The sequence below is a fragment of the Neolamprologus multifasciatus genome, chromosome 7 (genome assembly GCF_963576455.1).
Source record: "Neolamprologus multifasciatus chromosome 7, fNeoMul1.2, whole genome shotgun sequence".
Taxonomy (NCBI): domain Eukaryota; kingdom Metazoa; phylum Chordata; class Actinopteri; order Cichliformes; family Cichlidae; genus Neolamprologus; species Neolamprologus multifasciatus.
The window spans coordinates 1161863-1189114 of NC_140445.1; the positions used below are offsets into that span (position 1 = coordinate 1161863).

The window sequence follows — 27252 nt, forward strand, 5'->3', positions numbered from 1 at the left end:
TCATCTTTGGAGGATTGTTTGAATTCAGACATGTTGGAGGTTTTTCCAGGATGAACAGCTGTTTAAGGTCATTGTCCTGCTGCCCGAGTGCTCTTGAGCTTCATGAACTGATGGGAGGACTTCCTCCTTCAGGATGGCAGCAGCGAGTCGTCCTGGAGCAGCAGAGCAGCCCAGACCACCATCACTGCTGCTGCTGTGATGGCGTCTCATCGGATGTGACGGGGCTCAAACCCTCTCTGGGATCATCCAGATGTTTTCTGGCAGATGTGAGATGAGCCTTGGGCAGCAGTGGTTTTCTCCTTGAACTCTCACGGAGGTCATTTCTGCCCCGTCTCTTTCTCATTGTTGAATCATGACCTCTGACCTTAACTGAGCAGAGTCGATGTTGTTCTGCGACCTCCTGGATGTTGAAGCCGCTCCTGCGAAGGTTCCAGTTTTCCTCCACGTGTGGATAACTCTCTCGCTGTGGTTCGCTGCACTCCCAAAGCAGCCTTTCAGACTGATGACGTCACCGACTTTGGTTCTTTAGATCTTTAGATGTTTGAAATCTTTTAAATAAAGTTCAGAATCAAGGAAAGAAGGAAACGTTTGGCAGCGTGAGCGAGTGTTTGTTGGTCACCTGGGAATCAGAAAATGAAGCAGCAGAAACCTGTGAGCACTTTGTTAATTATCAGGAGGTTACGCTGTTGTTTTCCTCTCGGCGTCTGTCTGCGGTTGCAGGTGAGATTGTCCAACAGTTTTTTGTTATCTGGAAACTCTTCCAGCCGTGACGCATACCTCGCGATCCTGCAGGATTACAGAATCGCTCTTGCTTTTGAAGTCTCAGGTAAACAAGTGGAAAGTAATTGCATTTGTCTTGCGAGCAGTCTCTCCTGCATCTGGAGGCGGAGCGCCGGATCTGGAAACTATGTGTTGTGGTTTGTTATTCCCCAGCCTCCCTCTGTGAAGCCCATCACGCCGCTCGCCTCCGTGTGTGTGTGTGTGGATCTGACACAGTAATTCAGCAGGATTGTTTTTCTGCTGGTGATATCTGCATTTCAGGCACAGAGGCATTTTCCTCGCCGTCTGTCTTCCCAGTTATCCTCAATATTCCCGAGTTCATGGGAGAATTCTTTGTACAATAAACCGTCAGGCTCTGTGACTGCCGCCTGTTTCAGCCGTGATCAGTCGTTCTTCTCATCCCTGCTCTGTATATTGATGAGGTTTAAAGTCCTGTTTGTTCAGGCTAATAAAAAGATTGGGGTTCAGGTCAGAGTAGAAATGACAATTATTATTTTGGTTTCATGAAGCAGATGTTTTCAGTGGGTGGCTGTCTGCAGCTGGACGCGCTCCATTGGTTTATACTACACGTCTCATTCACACGAGCACTTCCTCTACACCTGCGTACTTTCTATCTAACACTCATCAGGAGTACCTGGGCTTCACAAACACATCAGCAGACTGGAGCAGCTGGGGATCGAACCGTCAACCTTCAGGCTCACAGATGATCATCTGCTCTGCTTCCTGATCTACAGGCAGCCCAATATAAAAGAAATGGGAACGACTTTCTGTCAAACAGATGTTGTAAGGATAGATCTCAGGGATGCTGCTCTGACCTGAATGCTCTCACCTTCTCTGCTGGAGGTCGGTCACACAAGAGCGAGGCTTTGGTCAGAGGTTGTCCTTTGAACGTATTCGTGTAGCAGCATAAACACGTCAGATTATTTTGGGAGAAAAGGCTGTAGGAGCCCCGGAGCGCTCCTCTCCTCTGTGGACGGCTCAGCTGGAGCGCTCTCGAAGCTCAGCGTGGGTTGGTCGCATTTTAATGCAGCGGGTACCCACAGGAGTGAAGTGTCCACATGCAGGGTTGAGACAATAATGGATTGCATTTATTTAGCGCTTTTCAAGGCACCCAAAGTGCTTTACAATGCCACTATTCATTCACTCTCACATTCACACACTGGTGGAGGCAGCTACGGTTGTAGCCACAGCTGCCCTTAATTTATTAAACCCCCCAAAACATGACTATCCAGAGTTGGGACCAGGAAGCAGAGTTGCAGTCTTACACGCCTCTCTGCAGCTTCTCTCCTCCTGCTACCCCCCCAAAACCCATCTCCATAGAGACTGTGTCTGCTTCCAAAAAGACAAAAAACAAACTAAAAATCAGCAACAAACAACTTAAACAATCACAAAGAAAGAACAATACAGTATCCACATCTGAACCAAAGAGTAAAACAGTGAAATGTGGATTATTAAATATTAGGTCTCTCTCCTCCAAGTCTCTGTTAGTACATGACTTAATAATTGATCAACAAATTGATTTACTCTGCCTTACAGAAACCTGGTTGCAGCAGGATGATTATGTTAGTTTAAATGAATCAACACCCCCGAGTCATTCTAACTACCAGAAATCTCGAAGCACAGGCCGAGGGGGAGGTGTGGCAGCAATTTTTCACACCAGCCTATTAATTAATGAAAGACCAAGACAGACTTTTAATTCATAAATTAAATATATAAATAAAATATATAAATAAAATTGAATTGAATTGAATTGAATTGCCCTGCAGACTGACAGAGGCGAGGCTGCCATATCGCGCCATCAGCCCCTCTGGCCAATGACCATGAAGAGAAGCTGTGGTCTGCTCACTGGCAGCTCCATGTTCCTCAGAGCCTCGCTCACTGCGCAGAGACGCCGACGCTGCCATGAGCGTGAGGACGAGCTGTTTGATCATGAAGCTGTTTTCATCATTAGTTCGACTCTTCCTTTAAACGTCTCTGAGACAAATGATCCCTGATATCGATGTCGGTGGATTGTGTGAAACCTTTCAAATATGTTGAAGCAGAAACTGTCACCTGAGTCTGTAACATTCGAGGAAATGTCCTCATGCATCTCTTATCGACTCTATTTGTCCTGCGTGTCCTGGTTTGGATATTTATCTGGTTTTGTTTAACCGTGTGCAACACGAGTTTCACTTTTAGCGCATAAATCGCAGTAAAAGCAGCGTAATCAGAGATCCTCGTTTCCCCTTCTTCTTTGTTCTGCATTAATCTGATCTGCTGTCTGTGATTCCCTCGAAGTACGAGTGAGGACTGATTACTCACTCACGATTGGTCGTCTTTATTTGTCTGCTCACGTTTCAAAATTTCATCAAAATTCATAAAATAACAACAAAACTGCAACACAATCGAGTGTCGCTCCACAGACAGCAGACGTGTTGCTCATCAGGTTGCTGAAAGTGACAGAGAGCAAACATCTGCCTCGTTTACATCTGTGAGAGCGACGGCTCAGAGTCGCCGCCGAAGGTTTGACCTCAGTTACATCTGAGGTCAAACCTCCCGCTGTGCGTGTGTGTGTGTGTGTGTGCGTGTGTGTGTGTGTGTGTGCGTGTGTGTGTGTGTGTGTGCCATCAGAGGCCGAGCTGCTACCAGAGGCTCTGACTTCCTTCAGTAACAGCTGCAAGACATCTACTCTAATGAAGCTAAATGTGAAAGAGCAACAGAAGGTGCTGCAGGAGACGAGCAGACGCAGGCAAAAATAAAAACAAGTTCATCACAAATCCAAAATAAAATCGCAGGAACTGTTTATTATTTAATTTTTTTGTATTTAAATAATTAATTATTAAGGAAAATGTGCTTAGTATGAATCTCTACCATGCCACGTACATTTTATTTGACCACACTCGATTAAATTCAATGTTTTAAACAGTGAAAGTTTGTTACTTTTAACAAAATTGACATGTAATTAAATTATCAATGTTGGGCAGGACAGGATGTACACAGAACCTGAGGGAAAGCACAGGCTGTTACCAAAATAAAACAGGAAGTGACGGATGGAGAACTCGAGGAGAGACGAGGAGAAACACAGGCGATGGCCTAAAAGTGGCATCACCAAGTAAAGATATTGGAATAAATGAACACTTGTTTTCATATAAACTGATCATAAAAGCTGTGACGTGAGGTCATCGTCTCTCATGGGGGGAACGAGTGGCATCGAAAGAAGAAGAGATGCTGAAGGCATGGCTGACGTTGGTTTGGGCTCTTCGGCGGGGGTCAGCTGGGATGTTTGTGCAGAGCCTGGTTCTTTTCTCCTGAAGTGAGCAGGGCGGCTGAAGACGAAGACGTCATAAAAGCAATCAAACCTGTGAGAGGAAAGCTTTGGTTGACTTGTAATCGGATTACTCCATAAAGTCTGCAACACTGTAATTGTCTGATAGAAGATCTTCTAACTCCAGCAGCGTCTACGCCGGTAGATTTATCAGGCTGCACCTTCCAGCTGCTGGTTTCGGGGAAAACATCCCGGAGATCATCAATTACATGACAAAGAGTCCCGTAAAGCAGCAGCAGAAGTGCCCGTGCAGTTTGAAGTTTCACCGAAAGCTAAATAACATCACCTGCTCAGGAAGTGATCAGCATGGCGGGATGATGTCAGAGGCTCGGAGGCGTGCTCCTGTCTGCAGGATGTGAACCCGGGCCGCCTGCGTTCTGGGATGTGGTTTGTCAGCGCTGCTTTTCCGCCGTTTGATGTGGACAGGAGACACTTTAGCAGATTGAGGGTTAGCGCTCTGCTGCAGCAGCTCCTCTGGTATGTGAGTCAGCCCTCTTCCCAGAACCGCCACTAAGGCCACATGTGGTGGCGTTTACGCCAGTTAACACTAATGACCCGCCTGCTGAGTGTAACTGTGGCAGCAGGATCTGTGTCTAACATGACCGCTGCCACGAGGACTGACCTCTGAGGAGGGGAAGTGGAAACGTTTCTGTACGTGGAGAAAAATACCAAGATTTAAAAGCAGCTCATACTGGGCCAAAACCCAACCAAGAACACGCCAATGAAAGGATTAACAGACCACGAAACATAACGTTTTCATATCAGACACACGCTGTAGGCTGTTATAGCTCTGAGTGGAGTGGAGGCTGTGAGTGATGGTGCAGAAACCTCCTGAACGCTCGAGCTAATCCTAGCAAACCCTCCTCTTTGCTTTGAGCCTGGACAAACACAATGACATAATGCTTCAGGTTACACACACCAGGGTTTTAATAGTTTTGCAATTTTCATTAGTTTTTATTTTTATTTAGTTTTGACTTCAGATTTTCAATTTTATATCAGTTTTAATTAGTTTTTACCAATTGTTTGCTAGTTTAGTTTAGTTTTAATTTTTTTGAAAATCCTTAGTTTCAGTTTAGTTTTGATTAGTTTCAGTTATAGTTTTGGTTGTGTTTGCAATAATTAAGTGTAACAAAATCCCAGTTTCATCATATCAGTCATTCTGCTCATCCTTGGGTATGTTGCTATTCCAGCTACCATACTGCACCCTGGACAGGTCGCCTGTCTGTCGCAGGGCTAACACGCAGAGACAGACAACTCACATTCCCACCTATGGGTTCTTTAAATAAATAAAGGCAGATGAACAACCATTGATACCAGGCAACTATAAAATGTATATCTTGGCCCCAATGAGACTATTAACTCTTGCAGCACCGGGTGTTCGTAATTTTGGTTCAAGTGAATTGATAAACTTTTTGAAGGTAATTGACTCACACAGTTGTGTAGATATCCCCGTCCTGTTGTCTCGGGATGCATCACGCTGCCTTGCCTGGGGTTAGCTTCTGTTTTCTGGGGATGAGGGTTGAGTGTGCTCCCTTACCTTCTCAAGCTAAGCTAGGTTAGCCTTCTTGTGTGAGCTTTTCAAGTGCACTTTAAGGTTTGTGGGATTTTTTTCCCTTTAGAAATGTCCCTCATAATTTGTCTGTTTCCACTACAAGACACTTGCTTTATCCAAAACACAGTCATATTCAAAGTAATCCCAAACTGGACTCTGGCTCCCGACTTTTCCTGACATGATTCTGCGCGTGGACGGAGCAGCGACACAGACGACTCGACTAACGTGCTGCCACCTGCTGGCATAATGAGACACAGCAAGAAAAACATCTGGAAACTAAACTTCATTTTCACCCTTGACTCTTGTATGACACGCACACATCAATGAAAACTAAACACATTTTTGCTATAAATTCAGTTAATTTTAGTTAGTTTTGTGAACACTCATTCCAGTTTTAGTTAGTTTTCCTTTTTTTGTTTTTATTTTTATTTCCGTTAACGAAAATGTTTTTTCACTTCTAGTTTTTGTTATTTCGTTAGTTTTCGTTAACGATAATAACCTTGACACACACTTAAGTTCAGTTGGTAACATAATACAACTCGCAACTAAGGGTGTAGTAATATATTTTATTTATAATTATAAGGTCATTATACTTAAAAGTCATGAGCTTTGTGAGCTGTATTATAAAGTGTATGTGCAGCAGTCCAACAGCTCGGCTTTGGATATCTAACCATATAAAACCAGTCCGATACGGCGTTCGTGTATAAGCCTCGCAGACGAGTCCCTCTTTTTCTAGAATTCGTGACTTTTACATTATAAATAAAGTTTGTGATTCAAACTGTGTGCGCGGTTGCAGGTTGCTGGTTGGAGCTCCCTTTGAGTCCACGGGGAAGAAGCAGACTGGCGATGTGTACCGATGCCCGCTGGACAGCAAGAGCTCTGCAAACTGCAGCCGACTCAACCTGGGTGAGCAGCAGTGCATGAATATTGATGAACAGGTGCTCTCAGGTGTGTAAACTGTCACAGAGGTCAGAGTAAAACCTGCAGGGGGAAGGTCGTGGACCTCATGGTGAAGACATTTTCACCATGGTGTCATCACCTTGGCCTCAGGTTTCATGTCGGTTTGTTGCCACCTCCGGCTCACTGCTTTGTCGGCCCTTTAAAGTGGAAATGCTGCTGCATGTAGGAATGCTTCCATTAGATGTTTCAGACAGCAGGAACTGCTACAGGAAGGAAGATTCAGGACTTTCACAGGAAAACACACTAAAACGTTCAACTTAAAATCACAAAGCATCTGCTCTGGCTGTGATCAGGGAGACTCACTCTGAACAACGTGTCTGAGAGGAAGGACAAGATGAGGCTGGGAATGACGCTGACCTCCAACCCCAAAGACAGCAGCTTCGTGGTGAGTCCCACCGAAAGAGTTCGTCACGATAAAGCCAGAATCAAAGCTAAGGTGGAGGCCTTTATGAACAGAGCAGAGGGAAGTGAAAACAAACAGTCACCATTGTTTTAACTGCTTAGATTTTACAACATACTTGTATTAAAAATGGTCAAAAAATGGTCAACTGTCGTGTCCAAATTCATGGGCTGCTTCCTCCTGAGGCCGCATTTGTAGACCGATTACGTCACAGCGACCCGTCGAAGGCTGTCCAAATTTGTAGACTCCTCCGAATGCAGCCGACAAATGCGTCCTCCTTTTCCCCGAATTTGAAGGATGGGTCGGGTGTGTCCTTCTTGGCCCACCATATCCCAGAATTCATAGCGCGGCCCAGTCAAACTCCAGTTTCCAACAATGGCGGCCGCTACTAAGTTTTAAAATTTAAAATCTTTCTGGGCCACAAAATAAACTTTAAACATATTTTCAGGCGAGAATGTGGGTGTGTAAACTTCAAATATCCGCTCGGTTTGTCAAGATATGACATATTTGCAAAAGTGCTTCGACGTTTTCGGTGACGTCTGTCACCCCACCAGCTGAACACAAAAAAACGGAGAAAGATTTCGGGGTCCATTTTCGATTTTCGTGCCGTGGCGCTGACAACCGGAAATACTCTGAATTAAGGGCTGGAGTAGATCGAGAAGGCTAGACCGTCCAATTCCATAGCCGTTTACTTCCAGCCTACCCGACCTCCTGAGGACCCGGCCCACGTAGACCGCGAAGGCCGGGTCCTCAGGAGGATGCAGCCCATGAATTTGGACACGACCAATGACTCATATTTACATAGAACTTTGATGACTTAGTACTCTCTTACTCCAAAGCTTAGTCAACCTTTCCCTAAAGTACTTTTCACCTAACATTTACAGTCAAGGAAACTTTAACATGCAGGCTGGAGGAGCTGAGGATCGAACCCATAACCTTCTGATTAGTAGACAACCCGCTCTGAGCCACTAACAAGCACCAACAGCACAAACACCATCCAGAGCTTCTGCTGTTGTCACACCGAGTCATTAAGCTTTGATTTTCTTCCTTCCTCTTGTGTTCGTCCACTCGGTGCGTGTGCCGCCTCAGACCTGCGGTCCGCTCTGGTCTCACGAATGCGGAAGTTCCCTGTACAGCACTGGGATCTGCTCCAGAGTCGGCCGAAACTTCAAGCTGTCCAACACCATCGCACCTGCCCTGCAGAGTAATCAGCACACTTCCATCCACCTGTCGTCCATCTGTCCATCCAGTTTCTAACTTTCTTTTACAATCTTGTAGGGTGTGAGACCTTCATGGACATTGTGATTGTTCTGGATGGTTCCAACTCCATCTACCCCTGGTATGAAGTTCAAGACTTCCTCATAAACATCCTCCACAAGTTCTACATCGGACCAGGTCAGACACAGGTTAGTTTATCTCTTGATCAGAACCAGATAAAGTGAGCGTTTCCTGCCCTATCTGCACACAAAGACTGTAGTGCCTTTAACCCTCTGAGGTCTGAGTCATCATCAGTGACCGACTCTAAACCCCACACAGTCAGAATATGTCATGCCAAGTTTTCCAGTCCGGGAACAGGGAACACCAAAACTATTCACATTTTCCCCCCAAAAGTCAATTTTGACCTTCTCCAAAATGTTGGGTTAACACTGATGGCGACTTAGATCTCAGAGAGTTCATCTGTTCATAGTTTGAAGGTGACATGTGCTGCATGAGTGGTTTATTGTTCATGTGGACAGAGCTGTATTTTGGCTGCAGGTGGGAGTCATTCAGTATGGCTCTTCGGTTGTCCACGAGTTCACACTGGATGAGTATCAGACGGTGGAGGACGTCGTGGACGCTGCCAGGCGCATCGACCAAAGAGGTGGTGAGGAAACGAGGACGGCATTGGGAATCAACGTGGCTCGGTACGACACCAAATTATGACCCCAAACAAAAATGGGCTGGGCCCACACAAACCTTAAATAGTTATTGGTCTGATACCATTACCCACCTACTCTGAGCAACCCTGAGAGCTTCAGTCATTTACTCATGTTGGGAAAATGGATTGAACCAAAGTTTCCTAGTGTGTAATTTACTAAACCTACCAAAATCAAACCAGTCAGAACATTAATTACGTCCATATGGTTAGCATAAAAGTTATCAAACATGAACCCACAGATGAAGCATCTCCAGCATTTTTCTGCCAAAGCAAGTTTTTCTTTCCCCATCAGCTCCTGGAGGCCGCAGCTCCTGTTTCTTTTTCTTGGCCTCGTAGCAAAAGGCCAAGGATTTCCAAAAGATGTTTGAGTCTCTCTGAGACGACTACCAAGAAAAGTCCAAAGCAAGCTCTACAAAAGGATGAAAACTAACAAAGTTCCTTCACAGAGGACTTAGATAGAGATAATGTTAGCAACCAAGCTACACCAGCAGCTAAGCAGCTAGCTAAGATTAGCCAGAACGAGCGTTCAGAGAATCGTCTGAACTTCATCCGACGTTCCTGTGCAGATCCGAGGCGTTCCAGCGCGGCGGCCGGCCGGGAGCTCAGAAGGTGATGATTGTGATTACAGACGGTGAATCACATGACAGTCCTCACCTGGTGCAGGCCGTCACAGACAGCGAGAGAGACAACATCACCATGTATGCCATCGCTGTGAGTCTTAGCCCCCCCACGCTCACCCATCGAGCTCTGTTTCTATTGGTTGTCTCTGGACTTACGGAGCTCTGACTAACATCCTGCAGGTTCTGGGTTATTACAACCGCCGGGGAATCAACCCCGAAGCCTTTCTAAAGGAAATCAAGTTTATTGCCAGCGACCCCGATGAGATGCACTTCTTCAACGTGACAGATGAATCTGCGCTGAAGGACATTGTGGACGCTCTGGGAGAGAGGATTTTCTCTCTGGAAGGTCAGCTAACATTTATCCTGTTAAACTGTATTTACATCGTACTAACGAGCATTTCACAATTAACTCTGACAAGTATTATCTAATGATATTCATTAAAGTGTAACAGGAGGACTGGAGTGTCTGGAGGGAAACGTTAAGTCATCTTTGTTGTTTGTCCGGTTTGCAGGAACCAGCAGTCAGGGTCGAGGGTTCGGTCTGCAGATGGCTCAGGCCGGTTTCTCCTCACATTTAGTCAAAGTGAGTGACTCACAGCTGCATTCTTACACAGTGGTCGTGATGTGTGATCAATGAAACCTGTCTATGAAAGGAAAACGGTTTTCCTGTCGACCCAGTCTGTTAAATTCAACACGCAGAGCTCTGAGTGCAGAAACAGGTGCATTTGTCACACTGATGTGTTTCAGATCATCAAATTCTAACAGTGACAGATAAGCAGAGTAAATACAGCTTTTAGAGGACGAGCTCATATTTTAAAAGAAATGAAAAACATCAAAAATATCATTTAAGTAACAAACGACTTCGTGATGGGATATTTGGACGGCACATGTTTTTATTGAGTGAGAAAATCAAAGGACAAGGATTACTCTAAGTGATAGAAGTTTAACTTGGATAAAGCGATACAAGAATGGAAAAGAAGATCTCTGGATTTTCCATTTTAGGATCAGATTTCAAAGATCTGTCCACTCTGGACAGAAAAAATAATAACTTCCATTAAATTACTGCTGAAAAACATCTTCATCTACTTTTTCTGCATAAAAAGGGACTTGGCAAAGTATCAATTATTCAATTTCCTCAAGTTTTCTTCACTAAAGCTGAACCCAGAAAGAAGACAGGAGCAGAGCGGCGGTTTTGCCAACAGAAACTTAAACGCTGGTATCGGTATCATCCTCCAACATCCATCACCAGCCCGGTTCTGGTCCTGACAAATATCTAAAGCTGCAGGATGAGAAGCTTCGAGAAATATTTCTGTTGTTTCTCATCCAGGGAAAATCGTATCCCAGCGTCAGGGAGTGAAAATGTGAGGTGGAAACTGTGTGTGTGTAACAGAGAGCAGATGGTTTTCCTGAACGTAAAGCTGCAGGCACGAACTCATTGGAGAATAGATGCAAATCTGCACACACACACACACTGACTGCACACAGACAAATATGCAAAGCGTTTCTGCTCTTAAGTTTTGGGATTAAAAAGGTAAAATGAGGCAAACTGATGAGGAAAACAGGCATCATAGCATCATCTCTGCCTGCAGGAAAACCTCAGCTCCTTCCTGCAGGTTTACTCATGCAGGGCTCAGCGGCTCAGGTCCTGCAGGTGGGACACTTTGTGGCGCTGGCACCGCCAAACATTTGGTCACTCACTGCCGTCCTCGACTTTCTGGCCCGGAGAGACGATGACTCAAAGATTTAAAAACGTTCATATCTGGACTTTACGACGGCCTGGCTGCTCACACGTGTTTTGAGACAGTTCAACTGAGTTTAAGGACGATTCAGAAACCATTTCAGTTCCAACATTGCCAGCAGGTTTTTTCATCGTGGGGTCTTCAGGTTTGCAGCTCAGAGCTCAATAAGTTTGTCATTAAGAACCAGACTGAGCCAAACTGGTGCTGAGAGAATGAAACTGATTATACTGGTATTCCCTGTGTAACATCTTGTCACTTGTGAACTGTTTAGGGCCTACGTCCTCACGTCCTCATACACCCCCTTATATGGTCTTTCTATCCAGTTTTTCTCAAGATGGAAATCATATAAAACTGCAAGGTTTCATTTAGAAAGCGACATTTCCCAGATTTTTCTTTTCAAACAACAGTTGTTTAACGTGGCTAAAATACAACCGAACTAACCCAGACGTTTCACCAGCCACCTGATGATGTTACTGTCCTATCAAAAGTACTTAAGTACAGTACTCAAATGGAGTCACGAGCAGTGTTGGTCAAGTTACTTGAAAAAGTAATCAGTAACTAATTACTGATTACTTCCCCCAAAAAGTAATCCCGTTACTTTACTGATTACTTATTTTCAAAAGTAATTAGTTACTTAGTTACTTTTTAAAAACACGATTTACAACCTGAATAGGTGATAAAGTGATAGATCTTTCAGCCCAATTCTACTTTTTCTACATAATCATCATACAAAATGTAATCAAATGGAAAAGTCTCTTTTTAAAACTTGTTTTATTAGTTTTAATCTTTTAACTTTATGCATCAAGCAAACATTTAATTATCTGCAACATTCTCTGACTGGAAGAAATTAGTTTAACATTTAAACCTATTTTCTGCACATTCCAGCACATAAAATAAAATATTTTTGTGTGTTTACACTCAGTCTTTCAAATAGATGCAAGTAAAACACAGCAGAAAATAAATAAAGTCAAAGACTAGCGGTCCTGTTGCTCTATTTTCACCTGTAAAGCAGGAGTGGGGTAGGCGGAGGTTTACCCTGGTGCAGGTGTGCAGCGGTCAGTGGAAGAATCCGCGAGTTTCTCTGTGAGTTTCCCATTACGTCGTAGCTACTCGGTGCTTGTTTGGAAGTTTAGGGTTTTTTTCGCTGTAAAAAGAAGTTTTCTTCCCACGCACAACGGACACTAATGTTTTTGTCACTTTTTATGGAATCAAACTCAAAGTAAGGTCAGTACTTCCACGCTTTAAACGCTGCACACTCATACTCTCTCTGCACTCGATATATGATCCATTGTTGATCTGCACACAGCTGTTGTCACGAACGTCGCACTCGCTTACGTCACTGTCATGAGACATTCTGCAAAAAATCACGGTTTTAGTAACACAGTAACGCAGCGTTCCTACGGGAAAGTAACGGTAATCAGATTACTGTTTTTGCAATAGTAATCCCTTACTTTACTCGTTACTTGAAAAAAAGTAATCGGATTACAGTAATGCGTTACTGCCCATCGCTGGTCACGAGTGACTAAAGGTCCTTTAATGGGGACTTTGCAGTGCCAATCAGTCAGGGCCAACTCAGACCTCGCAGATGGGACTCTGTGTGCTTTTCCCAAAGGTTTGGTCATTCATTGCTGTCCGATGACTCAGTAACAACTTTAATATCTGGACATACAGTCAGAGTTAGAGTGGGTACCTAGAGTTTCTAGGGTCAGAGGGGGTAGTGGGAGTCCTCAAACATAGTGGGTGGTTTAGCAGTGCCTTCCCTTTAAATCCATGTTTTCCTTTAGGATGGTGTTCTTCTCGGAGCGGTGGGCGCCTATGACTGGAATGGTGCCGTGCTGAAAGAAAGCAAACACGGGAAAGTTGTTCCACCGAAATCATCCTACCAGGATGAGTTTCCAGAGGAGCTGAAGAACCATGCAGCCTATCTGGGTAATATTGATATAAAGTGTACAATATGATATGTGATATACCAGCCTGTAGTCCTGGACTCAGTAAACTAATTGTCCTGTAACTGGTCTGTGGGTCTTCAGAAGGAATGGTGAGCACAGGGGTTGTATAGCTGCGATACATGAGATCACTCTAAGGCTATGCCCTCTATGATGTCATACAGATTCAGTAGTAGAAATAAAACATGATAAACTGACTGTTTAGAGCAGTCTGAAGTGTGTGTTTGGCCCATTCTGGTCACGTTACTTCCCCCTTTGGAACAGGAAACATATGACAGGAAATAAGAAAATGCAGAGTCGGTCTACTTTAAGCTTTCTTACTTTGGAAGAATCAGAGGAAATAGGTCTAACAAAATGGAACGGTCAATGTGTGCAAGTCAAACGAATCAGTTTTTCATCTTCAGGGTACTCGGTGGGTTCACTCATTTCATCCCGTGGCTCTCAGCTTTATGTAGCTGGAGCTCCAAGATTCAACCACACTGGAAAGGTGATCATATTCACCCTGAAGAACAGCGGAGACCTGACCATCTGGCATGCACTGCTGGGAGAGCAGGTGTGTTTTAATCATTAGAAACCACTGTGACCATATTTGAATGAATTAAACCTGGTGGACATTCAGGTATCTCTTCCTTGGTGTAATATCTTGTTTCGTTTCTATGGTTTATTCGTGTTTTTGTCTAGATTGGGTCATACTTTGGCAGTGAGTTGCTATCGATGGACATTGACAGTGACGGACAGACTGATGTCCTCCTGGTGGCAGCACCCATGTACTACAGCCATGGCTGGGAGAGAGGCAAGGTTTACATCTACTCTGTTACACCGCAGGTATAAAAACCACGTACTGCTACAAAGGAGCAACCAATTTCTCTGTAACTGTCATTATAGCAGAAGAAGTTGTCACAAGATGATAACCCCACACAAGAGTCATGGACAAATTATGAGATAAAAGGTCCTGTGCACAGATTGGTAAAAGTACCTCAACTGTCTCTTTGTGATTGTTTGTTGGACTGACCTTCCAACAACTAATGTGAACTATGACTTCAAACAAAGCCTTGTTCGTGCCCCAGCTGTGTGCTGTTAGGCCTGTTCAGTAATCTGTCCACGACTGGATTGAAATAACTTTTTTAAATGAAACCTTGATTAATAAAGAACAAAACCTGAACCAAAGAATGTTTTGTTTCTGTCCAGACGTCGTTTGTCCTGCAGGGGGTGCTGGAAGTGTCGGACCACTCCCAAAACTCCCGCCTGGGCTCAGCGTTGGCTCAGGTACCTGACATGAATGGAGACGGGTTCAAAGAGCTTGTTGTGGGAGCACCACTGGAGGATGACCACCAGGGGGCAGTCTACGTCTTCCATGGCAAAGACAAAACCATCCAGCTTCAGTACAGACAGGTAACCAGTCCGGATGCTAAGGGACCTTAGCTGGAAGAGATAATGCAGCATCAGAGAGCCCAGAGTTTTAATCTTCTCTCGTTTTGCTTCTCCAGCGTCTGTCTGCGGCTGGTTTTTCTGCAGGTCTTCAGTATTTTGGCCAAAGCCTTCATGGCGTCTTGGACATCAATGCAGACGGACTTGTCGACCTCGCAGTGGGAGCGCTGGGAGCTGCTGTCATTGTCTGGTCAGAGCCTCATTCATAAACTGACAGATGATTTGACCCTGTAAGGCTGGAAAAATGAATCAAATCTGCGTTCTTTCTAAAGGCCAGCAGGGGGCGACTCCTCTGAAGTCTGGCTGTAAAAGTTTATGAGAAAATGAGCCTCCAGCTCACCTAACCCTTTAAAGCCGGTCGGAGCAGCACGCTCCATTTTGCATAACTATTTTTAAATCCCGGTAGCTCTGCAACCACGTGAGCTAGCACAATAATTTTTTTTGCATATGAAACCGGAGGAGTTGTACTTACATCTTATGCCATCAGCTTGTCCTCGGTCACAGTTTCCTTCCACATATAGCTTTGCAAAAACTGCATAAAAAGCACTTGCAGCAACAAAAACATAATATTCCAGAAACACGCTTTGCCGATCCGATCAGCTGTTTGTAACACTTCCTATGTCCATCAGCGCGAACTATCGCATGTCCGCCATGACCTGCCCGAAACCGGAAGTGATGTCATTTTGTGGAAATGTAGTTTTTTACCATCAGGGCCTCATGAGCCTATACTGGTGTTTTTAAAAGTTATGTTTGACTTTATGACTTTCTGTGTGGTTTCTGGGATGCTTAGGACTCATATTGCACTGCTGGAAATAGTTTATTTTGATGCATATGCTGCTTTTTTGCAAATTTGCATCATAATATTTATTTTCGTTTTTCCTGCAGTGTATAAAAATTGGTGTATTTCAAAAATAAAACTATGAAGACACTCAAAATAAATTTCCTGTGGTGGGAAACTATTTTGTGCAACTTTTTTGTATTTACAGTTTTGAGGGATAAGCCTCTTAAATTTCTCTAACTAGAAATATATGTTAAAAAAACAAAAACATTTTCAATTTTTTTGTAGTTTATTGCACTTTTTTGCAATTTATGTAATTACTATGCACTTAATGCAGACATATTATTAAAATTTGGGCTATAATGGTTGTATTGATGTATAGCAACTTGAAATGCTCCCAAAAATGGCTCCACAGCAGGTAAAAATAATAATATAAGCTCTGGTGGACTTGTTCTATGGTAGGTCTTAAAGGGTTAAATACTGACCTTTACTAAACACTTGTGATGACTTTAAGCTTTAATGACTGTGTTCAAAGCATCTTCAACACAACATGATGTCTGTTCATTAAACAGGTCAGAAAGATGAGAAATAGGAGATAATTTAGGGCGTGGCTAACTTGTATTTGACAAGTCACCTCCCAATAGGTGTTTTTTTCCTTCTGACAAACTCAGGCCCTCAGATTGAGCCTGTATGAGGTTGTTGCAAAGTTACAGCAACCAGACTCACGATGAGTCACCACCACCTACGAGGGATCAATGTGGTCCATAGGAAGCTATAGACAGATAGACTCTTCCTATCAGATTGGAGGGCATTGCACTCACTGAGGAGTCTTTGTGAAACCAAACCCTAGTTTAAGTACATTAAGTACAGAGTTATGCGGTACCTGACTCTCCACAGTTTGGAACTCCGATACGCACAAACACTCATAATAAGCATGCTTCATCCCTGCAGGTCTCGTGGTGTGGTGCAGATTCAGGCTAAACTAACGTTTGAACCCGAGAAGGTCAACATCTTTAACAAGGACTGCCAGCGAGGAGGGAAGGAGGTCACCTGCATGTCCGTGACCGTCTGTCTGAGTCTGGACTTCAGGACGAAGACCAGGACGAAGACCAGGAAAGATGTTGGTAGGAGTACACAAACATGTCTGCTTACTCACCTGCGTGGGATTTGATCAGCACACTGAACAGGTCCTGCCTCAGGTTCAGGTTTTCCTCAGAAATGACATTTAAATCAATCTCAAATGAGTTTTTGAATCAAATCTAAAAACTGGATCCACACATAGAGTTCAAAGATCCAGAAATATTATTATCACTTTGACCCTCTGATTGAAGGAGAGGTCAGAGGTCAATGGTACTTTCTAGATGTTGACAACACACAGCACAGTTGCAATGATTATAGTTTCTGAGGATTTTTGTTAACTTTCCACTGACAAATCGTGAAGGCGACCTTGAAGATCTCGGTGGATGGAAGTCAAATTTTAATGGATTGTTGACATGACCCCGCTCTACACCTCGACACCATAGTTCCCTCACCGGAGGTTACTATGGTGCATCATCTTATCTCTGGAACCTGGAGACGCAGCACCCATCTGAGAGGAAAATGTACATCCTAGGACTTGTGCCTAGAGACCTGAGCCCAGCAGCAAAGCTGGACGAGGTCCACGGGTGAAGGAGAAGATGACTTTGAACGGGAGGTTGGCGTGATTCTGTCTTTAGTGTTTGTTATGACAAATCGCTTCCCTCTGTTTTTACATCTGACAGCATTCACACTTTCCTGGAAATGAGGTCGGCCGCTAACAAAAGCCAAATTTGTGTCCAAGGGAAAAAGGTAGCAGCTAATCTGCTGCTGTGATGTCACAGTATGAGATCATCCTGGAGTAGTTCATCCAGTCTCTCTCCGAGTTCACGTGTCATTCAGCTCCCAGCTTCTATTTTCAAGGAAAAGACGAGAAATATGAATTCTTCTTCTAACAGCTGTGCAGTGTTGCAGCTGAGTGGACGCAGCTGTTTTCTGTCTGCGTGGAGGGAAGCTTGTCGTGGTCGCAGAGGCCCGTGCTGTTGTCGTGTCTCTGTGTGTAACCAGCTCCAGATGTTTGGGCCGGCTGCGTGGAAACCTCCGTAACATGCTAACGCCAGCCAGCTGTTTAACCGTGTCGCTGCTTCTCTCTCCGTCACCTCAGACCTTCTTCACGTCTCCCTCTCCTCGACCTCCTTACTGCCCACCCGCCTCCCAAAGCGTCTCGCCTGGATTGGACGTTTACAGAAACACAAGCACGAGCGTGGCTCAACAGATCGAAGATCTGAGCCGCAGCCTGAACCTGTGTTTGATTGGACTAAATATCGACCCGTTTTTGTCAGTGTGGACGTGGCGTTTCTGACAGCAGCTGAGCAGCAGCTTACCTCGGCTCTCCGCGCTCTCATAAATCAAACTCAGTTGTTAAACAGATGAACACGAGCTCTGCAGTTACACTGTAAGCTGCTGCATCCAGCAACTAATCAGGACGCAGGAAATGCGTCGCTTCATTACTGTAGATCAAGCACTAAGAAGTAGTTGCTGTGTTTCACACGTGCGTTGCTAAAAGTTTCTAAAGGCTCTCAGACTGAAGAACAGTTTGGCTGCATGCAGTTTCAGACATTTGCTGCACACGGAGATGAAGAACACACACCGGCAACGTGTTTGTGAAGCTCACGAAGGTCCAGATAACAGACTGACACCAGCTGCATTGTACACATATTTATTTATTAGGATCTGCTTTCGTTTTGCCTGAAAGCACGACGAGTCCCTTCATTGGCTTCCTGTTAAATCCAGAATTCAAAATCCTGCTCCTCACATACAAGGTCTTAAATAATCAGGCCCCATCTTATCTTAATGACCTTGTAGTACCATATCACCCTATTAGAGCACTTCGCTCTCGCTCTGCAGGCCTACTTGTTGTTCCTAGAGTATTTAAAAGTAGAATGGGAGGGAGAGCCTTCAGTTTTCAGGCCCCTCTTCTGTGGAACCAGCTTCCAGTTTGGATTCGGGAGACAGACACTATCTCTACTTTTAAGATTAGGCTTCAAACTTTCCTTTTTGCTAAAGCATATAGTTAGGGCTGGACCAGGTGACCCCCTCTAATCTTGAGTTCTCCCTCCCCAGTGTTGCTAAGTGGTGACCACTGATAAGCATCTGACTGTTGTGGTTTTCTCCCTAACACTGTAGGTTCTTTACTTTGTCATATAAAGTACCTTTGAGGCGACTGCTGAATGAATGTTACAGTGTACGATTCCCTCTTTACAGTAAGCTGTAAAGCTGGTCCTTGATTATGTTGTGAAACAATAGTCGGTGGACTTGTTTCTAATTTATTCCTATAAATGCTCCTAAAACATCTTTGGAAGCATAAGTGGAGCAGTTCGGACTAACGACTACAAAAGATGACATCACTTCCTTTCATATCCTCTGAAGGACCTGTAAAAGTCTGCTCTCTTTGTATTTACAGTCTCATTGCGCCACATTTAAGCCTCTGTTTCACATTTTCCTTCTCCTCCTCCTCTTCAGCGGTCTGGTACAGTCTGCTGTTGGATGAGAGGCGTTTCCCTCCCCGGGCAGTGCTGGACGAATCGGATCGACAGCAGCCCCGAAGTTTGCTTCTGCAGACAGGAAGTCAGAAATGCCGACGCCTTGGCTTCTCCGTCCAGGTCAGAAACAGCCCGGGCACAATCACGGTCAAATGATTCCCAATATGTTTGAGTCCTTAAGCACGAAAATGTAATACGACAAACAGGAGACGACAGATTACGGGCGTCCCATAGTTGTCGTCCTGGAGACGGGATTGCAGAACCCAGACGAGGGGCCGGTGTTGGACCCGGACTGGCAGAGCACCCAAAGAACCGAGGTGAGAGCTTCAAACACGGGTTTGAACGGCCTGATTAGCTTCAGACCAGAGTCAGCTTCTCTGAGATGTATTTTTCTGATGGGAAGATCTGAAAGCTTTGGATTTACTGGTCAATCTTTAACCCGCCCTTGTGGTCACGATCTGGGTAACAGCCTGAAGTATGAGGTCAGCTCCTCTGAGTTTCCTCTGAAAGGTGAAGAGTTCAGACATCCTGACGGAGCTCGAAGTTGGCTCCAACGTCATGTCAAGAGGAGCCAGTTCAGGGACGTTGGGCAACTAATCAGGCTCTTCCCTGGAGGTCGGGGTACAGTTAGAATTGCTAGATATCTGTTATATACATATATACATATAAAAGAGAAAAGAGAGTTTATTACAGAGAAATGTCTCTTTCCAAAATAAAAGCTCTACTATACGCTTCTTCTGGGCTATATTCTCAGCAGCATATTAAACATATCAGGTCCCCATAAGGAGAATCATGTGCTAACGGCTGTCTAAATGACTCGGGTAAAGTTTGTAGCATGCGTGCTTGTTGTTTTTGTCTGCTTCCACTTGTCTTTGCACGAGGATGATGTCGGAGTAAATGTGCAGTCATATTCGTTGTGTTCCCACTAGTGCTGTCAGCGTTAATCTGAAATGACGTTAACGCCACAACACGGCAAATCTCTGTTAACGAGCTACCGCAGATCGCCCCGTGTGTGGGGCTGGACAGCCAACACGTTAACGAGCTAACTGCGCTAACGAGCTAACTGCGCTAACGAGCTAACTGCGCTAACGAGCTAACTGCGCTAACTGCACTAACACACTAGTTCCCACCCATGTAATTGAGCATTGCGTGGCACATCCAACATACTGTTTTACTTTAGTCCATGACGCGCTTACCTTCAGGGTCATACGTCACATGAAGACCAAAATAGTTCCAAACGCCAGATCTGAATGAGGGTGGGGGAGGTTCAATTTGCCATGTTGCAACGAGCTTAGCTTCTGTCTGCTAGCTTGCCCTGCGCTCAGTGAATCTGCGCTCGACTACTCCGCCTAGGCTGCACTGTCAAGCGCAGATCCACTGAGTGTTCAACACAGACAGCATCGTCAGAAGGAAAGTTAATAAAATAAATTAAAAATGTTGTATTGTTCGATACATATGCGTACCGAACCGAAAGCACTGTATCGAACGGTTCAATATCGATACGAGTATCGTTGCACCCCTAATATATATATATGTATTAGGGGTGCAACAACACACTTTGCAGTTATTTATTTGTAAAAAATGTTTGGAATCATGTCTGATTTTCGTTCCACTTCTCACGTGTTCACCGCTTTGTGTTGGTCTTTCACGTGGAATTCCAATAACATTTGTTCATGTTTGTGGCTGTAATGTGACAAAATGTGGGAAAGTTCAAGGGGGCCGAATACTTTTGAAAGCCACTGTATGTGTGTCGTCTGTACTGGAAGTATCTCTGAATTCTCCCTTCAATGTTTATGTCAAATACAATACAAATGGATAAATGCATTAATCATCTTTTTTTCCCTGTAGCTTCACTTCTGGAACGGGTGTGAGCAGGAAGACACCTGCGTTCCTGACCTCATCCTCCATAGTCACACCGACCTGATGAGTGCTCAGTGAGTAACCCGGTCTCCACTAAACTAATCCCTCACGTGTATCCGTGTAAATTATTAAGAGACTGGTAATTATTTCTTTGCTTCACCTGTAGGCAGTTCTGCAGGTTGAACAGACGGGCTGCCAGCTCCATCTGCAGCCACCAGGGGGCGCCTGAGAAGCAGCCGTTTGTCGTGGAGTCCGAGCGAAGGAGGATGGTGGTGTTTGCCCGACTGGAGAACCAGGGAGAGAACGCATACGGAGCTGCCATCCACATCTCCACCTCCTCCAACCTGATCTTCTCCAGCCTCTTAGTGAAGGTACTCAAACTTTCTTTCTTTTCATCCTAAAAAGGTCAAAGTGCATGCTGGATTCATGTTATGCCGCCTCATCCCTCAGGACCAATCAGATATCCAGATTGAGTGCTCCTCTGAGGACAGACTGGCGACCCGGAGGATCTGCAACATCAGCGCGCCATTCATGAAGTCGCTGTCTCAGGTAGGGCAGAGCTATTTTCATTCAAATGATGATTTTGGGATGAAAAAAGGATCGACCACCTGCAGCTTCCTCATTGGTTATTATTGTTGCCCTGATACAACAGCCCTTTGTTTAGGGTGATGGAGCTTCTTCCTCCTACATATGTGGACAGGTTTGAACATCACAGATAAACAGGTTATTAGCTCATCATACCGCTGTTATACAGCCAGACTAATAACAGTGATTAAACTGGGCAGAAATATGCTGCCAATGATAGCTGCTGACTAAAATCCTTCATTACCTTAACGAGTGTCCCTGTAAACATGACTGTGATCCCCACCCCTCACTGTGAGGCCCCTCAGGGCTGCTGTGTGTTGGAGATTATTTCCAGCTTCCTCTTAAAAAGGCTCGGGCTGCTGGTTGGGGGGAGAACACAGCCGGAGGGAAAACGGGTTCAGCCGCAGACGATGGCGGGCTGCAGTGGAAAATAAAATAAATAAAAAACAGAAAGCAAAGAAGCTTCACACGATGATGTGATGGAGCAGACATTTAACGTTCTGACTAAAATGTTCTAATTAAGGATGTTAGGCCAGGAGAAGGAGACGATTAAATGTTTTTGATCCTGAGAGGATGAATTTGCACCTGCTCCTTTCCTGTCCAGGTAACTTTCAATGTGGAGTTTGAGTTCAGCCGCTACATCTTCCTGGATTACGTACATGTCGTCATGGTAACTACCAGGTAAGACAACTGAACATGTGTAATGTGATGTCACAGAAGTAAGTTAGGATTATTATTTTCTGTCCTCTGACGAGATTTTATACAACAATATTAAGGAGAACAAAAACTCCATCCTGTGATTCACAGGGTAGGATCGGGGCGAACGGGGTAGGATCAGGGCGATTGGGGTAGGATCAGGGCGATCGGGGTAGGATCGGGGCGATCGGGGCGAACGAGGTAGGATCAGGGTGATTGGGGTAGGATCAGGGCGATCGGGGTAGGATCGGGGCGAACGGGGTAGGATCAGGGCGATTGGGGTAGGATCGGGGCGATCGGGGCGAACGGGGTAGGATCAGGGTGATTGGGGTAGGATCGGGGCGAACGGGGTAGGATCAGGGTGATTGGGGTAGGATCAGGGTGATCGGGGTAGGATCGGGGCGATCGGGGCGAACGAGGTAGGATCAGGGTGATTGGGGTAGGATCGGGGCAATCGGGGCGAACGGGGTAGGATCAGGGTGATTGGGGTAGGATCGGGGCGATCGGGGCGAACGGGGTAGGATCAGGGTGATTGGGGTAGGATCGGGGCGATCGGGGTAGGATCGGGGCGATCGGGGTAGGATCGGGGCGATCGGGGTAGGATCGGGGCGAACGGGGTAGGATCAGGGCGATCGGGGCGAACGGGGTAGGATCGGGGCGATCGGGGCGATTGGGGCGAACGGGGTAGGATCGGGACGAACGGGGTAGGATCAGTGTGATCGGGGTAGGATCAGGGCGATCGGGGTAGGATCAGGGCGATCGGGGTAGGATCAGTGTGATCGGGGTAGGATCAGTGTGATCGGGGTAGGATCGGGGCGATCGGGGTAGGATCGGGGCGATCGGGGTAGGATCAGGGCGATCGGGGCGAACGGGGTAGGATCGGGGCGATCGGGGCGATTGGGGCGAACGGGGTAGGATCGGGGCGAACGGGGTAGGATCGGGGCGATCGGGGTAGGATCAGTGTGATCGGGGTAGGATCGGGGCGATCGGGGCGATTGGGGCGAACGGGGTAGGATCGGGGCGAACGGGGTAGGATCGGGGCGATCGGGGTAGGATCAGTGTGATCGGGGTAGGATCAGGGCGATCGGGGTAGGATCAGGGCGATCGGGGTAGGATCAGTGTGATCGGGGTAGGATCAGGGCGATTGTGGTAGGATGAGCTGTTTGACCTCAATGAGGTAAACTCAGTGGTACCGCTGTGTTCTGGGACCTCCTTGTGTCATGAGTCGCTGTGCAGCAGGAAGGAGGTGGACCCAAAATGCAGGCACTCAGGCACGAGGTAAGACAACTGAACATGTGTAATGTGATGTCACAGAAGTAAGTTAGGATTATTATTTTCTGTCCTCTGACGAGATTTTATACAACAATATTAAGGAGAACAAAAACTCCATCCTGTGATTCACAGGGTAGGATCGGGGCGAACGGGGTAGGATCAGGGCGATTGGGGTAGGATCAGGGCGATCGGGGTAGGATCGGGGCGAACGGGGTAGGATCAGGGCGATTGGGGTAGGATCGGGGTGATCGGGGTAGGATCGGGGCGAACGGGGTAGGATCAGGGCGATTGGGGTAGGATCAGGGCGATCGGGGTAGGATCGGGGCGAACGGGGTAGGATCAGGGCGATTGGGGTAGGATCGGGGCGATCGGGGCGAACGGGGTAGGATCAGGGTGATTGGGGTAGGATCGGGGCGAACGGGGTAGGATCAGGGTGATTGGGGTAGGATCAGGGTGATCGGGGTAGGATCGGGGCGATCGGGGCGAACGAGGTAGGATCAGGGTGATTGGGGTAGGATCGGGGCAATCGGGGCGAACGGGGTAGGATCAGGGTGATTGGGGTAGGATCGGGGCGATCGGGGCGAACGGGGTAGGATCAGGGTGATTGGGGTAGTATCGGGGCGATCGGGGTAGGATCGGGGCGATCGGGGTAGGATCGGGGCGATCGGGGTAGGATCGGGGCGAACGGGGTAGGATCAGGGCGATCGGGGCGAACGGGGTAGGATCGGGGCGATCGGGGCGATTGGGGCGAACGGGGTAGGATCGGGACGAACGGGGTAGGATCAGGGCGATCGGGGTAGGATCAGTGTGATCGGGGTAGGATCAGGGCGATTGGGGTAGGATCGGGGCGATCGGGGTAGGATCGGGGCGATCGGGGTAGGATCAGGGCGATCGGGGCGAACGGGGTAGGATCGGGGCGATCGGGGCGATTGGGGCGAACGGGGTAGGATCGGGGCGAACGGGGTAGGATCGGGGCGATCGGGGTAGGATCAGTGTGATCGGGGTAGGATCGGGGCGATCGGGGCGATTGGGGCGAACGGGGTAGGATCGGGGCGAACGGGGTAGGATCGGGGCGATCGGGGTAGGATCAGTGTGATCGGGGTAGGATCAGGGCGATCGGGGTAGGATCAGGGCGATCGGGGTAGGATCAGTGTGATCGGGGTAGGATCAGGGCGATTGTGGTAGGATGAGCTGTTTGACCTCAATGAGGTAAACTCAGTGGTACCGCTGTGTTCTGGGACCTCCTTGTGTCATGAGTCGCTGTGCAGCAGGAAGGAGGTGGACCCAAAATGCAGGCACTCAGGCACGAGGTTTAAACACGAAGAACTCAGCTTTATTTGCTGGCAGGAGAAAGTCATAAAAAAGCAAAGTAAACTAAACTGGAAACTCACAAACTAAACTCACAGTGACACACAGGGCGATCCACACAGCATGAGGGACGACGCGACACTGACTCAGAGAAACAGGGTGTAAATACACTGGGAAGTAACGAGGGGAATGAGACACAGAAGGAGGGCACAGCTGGGAGAAATCAGGACTGACGAAGCAAAGCAGGACGCATTCACATAAGACACGGACCTTCAAAGTAAAACAGGAAGTATCACACAGAGACGCGAACTTGACACGGTGGAGACAGCAACTAAGAAACACAGAGACATAAACCATAAGGCAGAGGACTCACAAAGCCACAGAGGGAAACTCAAACATGCAGACAGAACAGAGGGGACACATGAAGAGCAAGGGATCGAAACTAGAGACCATAGAATAACTCACACAAGTACAATAATACAAAAATCACAAAGAACTAAACATGCTGGGTCAGGAGACCCAGGACCTGACACCTCGACGTCTGTTGGGGAGAACATCATGAAGAAAGATACGACATGAGACAGCTGGAGTGGAGGTGGGTTGCAGAGAGGCTGACAGCAGCAGCAGGTGAAAGCAGCCTAAAATATGATGATCAGGGTCCTGAGTAGGAATGTGCGAACCAAATGAGAAGCATGTGGAACACTGGGAATCTCTGGAAAGCTGCAGGGAAGCAGTTGCTGACGGAATTAACTCATCGGGAACAGGTGAGATGAAGAGTGTCCATCTGAACCTGAGGACGGGCAGACAGACAATGGGAGAAAACTGACGACCTAAATATAGCAGGAGAAATGTTTGTTATTGTAACGAGTCTTTATCTTATTTATTGTAACATTTATTATATGATATTTTATTATATTAATATTCTGATTAGGTCGTATTTTAACCGTAGCACAGAGATGTAAGTAACTAGCTAGTTCTTCGTGGTCAATGACAAATAATTATTTAATCCTGATCCAGTTTCATAAAACATCAGCTGGGAATCTGCGCCGTGTTTATTAAAGAGGAAAGAACGAGGTTATGTGAGTTTTCCCCCCGACTGCTGCAGGATTAGAATAAAAGTTATGGATGGATTTGCATGAAAGTGTTCCCAGAGGTAGTGAAGTGATTAACTTTTGGAGTCGATTAACATCTGGATCCAGGAATTTCCAGAAGGATCATTTATGGCTGCGAGACAGGAGACCAGGTGAATTCCTACCTGAACGTGTCTGATGGCGTTTTGGTGATTACTCACAGATGAATCCAGATCCAGGGACTCAGGTTTCGCTGTTCAGCTTCATGAAGCAGAAGAAATAACAAGAAAACAGATGATGTGATTTAAAGACGGAAACAGTAAAACATTAAACAGACGATAAAAACTCGATTTTAAGAAATCCAGTCCATACAGGTTTGGTTTCTAAATGTTTTGTTTAAAGGAGGAAAGAGGAAGTTTGCTTCCTTTGGGAGGTTTGACTGTGATGGCGAAGGCTCGATGATTGGTGCGACCAAAGAAACACCTGGATGCATCTGATTGGTCAGATGGAGCCAGGTGTATGTCATAATTTATGGACACGTGCTGCTCCTCTTGGACAAAGTTTAAACCTTTACTTTGGTGGTAGCACAGCCTGGTTTGGTTGAGTTTTTGTAGGTAAATATAAATAAAATACTTTAATTATTTGTAATTACAGATTAATTACGCCCTTCGTCGTGGGCTGTATTGTAAAGTGTTACCGTTGAAGTTTCAAACTTTCGTCCTTTTAAGCGAGCTTATCTGTGTGTTACTCAGTGAGGGGGACGAGGGTTACCCGGACGACAACACCAATGACATCTTCCTCGCCCTGAAATACCAAACCGAGCTCCTCTTCACCAGGTGGGTGAAGCTTCGGAGCTGTTTGTGATTTGAAAGTTTAAAAAGTTGCGCATTCAGAAGAGTTCACGTGTGTCTGCGGATGGTTTATCGAAGCTTTCTTCCCTCTCCGGACAGAGACCCCTACCCTCCTCGTTTTGTAATCAGAGCTGACTCCTCCTCCTCTTCGTCCTGGGACCAATCAGACAGCAGCTCTCACACCTTCAACCTCTCCTATTACGTGAGTGAAACAAACTGCATGTTTGCAGGACGTCAGCTCTCATGAAGACGTTCTGATGCGGTTCTCTCGTGTGCAGATCCAGAACCTGGGCCTGTTCTCGGTGCAGGACGTCCTGTTCAGGGCTGATATCTGGGCTGTGACCACGAGAGGAAACCGGCTGCTGAACATTACAGACGTCAGCATCGAACAGGTGACGCTTTTGTTGCTGCAAAGCAGCTTCCACTGTACAGGCATCACTTATTCACTGAATTGTGAGGAGCAGCGGCGCCACCTGCCTGTCACATATTTATCTACTGCAAACGGAGGCTTTTCTGTCCTGTCGCCGTGTTTCTGACTTACTGAGCTGCTTTTTTAATGTTTTGGCCAGATTGGCGAAGCAGCAATTAAAACTAGAGGTTCCCATTATAACAGAGTCCTCCTCTTCCT

The 27252-nt window shown here is 46.2% G+C and overlaps 1 protein-coding gene across 1 annotated transcript in view; it reads left to right on the forward strand.

Annotated features, from left to right (window-relative positions):
* The window catches only part of itga11b (integrin, alpha 11b), a 39792-nt gene that overhangs the window by 8875 nt on the left and 3665 nt on the right, over positions 1–27252 (forward strand). Inside the window, exons 3-25 of the mRNA XM_085167333.1 lie at positions 6433–6542; positions 6890–6981; positions 8086–8200; positions 8275–8402; positions 8752–8900; positions 9481–9625; positions 9715–9880; positions 10047–10117; positions 13058–13202; positions 13624–13772; positions 13901–14044; positions 14408–14611; positions 14707–14837; positions 16377–16549; positions 18963–19102; positions 19189–19299; positions 20831–20916; positions 21009–21213; positions 21293–21391; positions 22032–22108; positions 26526–26609; positions 26724–26826; positions 26903–27016. Of these exons, the coding sequence (XP_085023459.1) occupies positions 6433–6542; positions 6890–6981; positions 8086–8200; positions 8275–8402; positions 8752–8900; positions 9481–9625; positions 9715–9880; positions 10047–10117; positions 13058–13202; positions 13624–13772; positions 13901–14044; positions 14408–14611; positions 14707–14837; positions 16377–16549; positions 18963–19102; positions 19189–19299; positions 20831–20916; positions 21009–21213; positions 21293–21391; positions 22032–22108; positions 26526–26609; positions 26724–26826; positions 26903–27016 (2941 nt within the window). The remainder of the gene's footprint in view (positions 1–6432; positions 6543–6889; positions 6982–8085; positions 8201–8274; positions 8403–8751; positions 8901–9480; positions 9626–9714; positions 9881–10046; positions 10118–13057; positions 13203–13623; positions 13773–13900; positions 14045–14407; positions 14612–14706; positions 14838–16376; positions 16550–18962; positions 19103–19188; positions 19300–20830; positions 20917–21008; positions 21214–21292; positions 21392–22031; positions 22109–26525; positions 26610–26723; positions 26827–26902; positions 27017–27252) is intronic.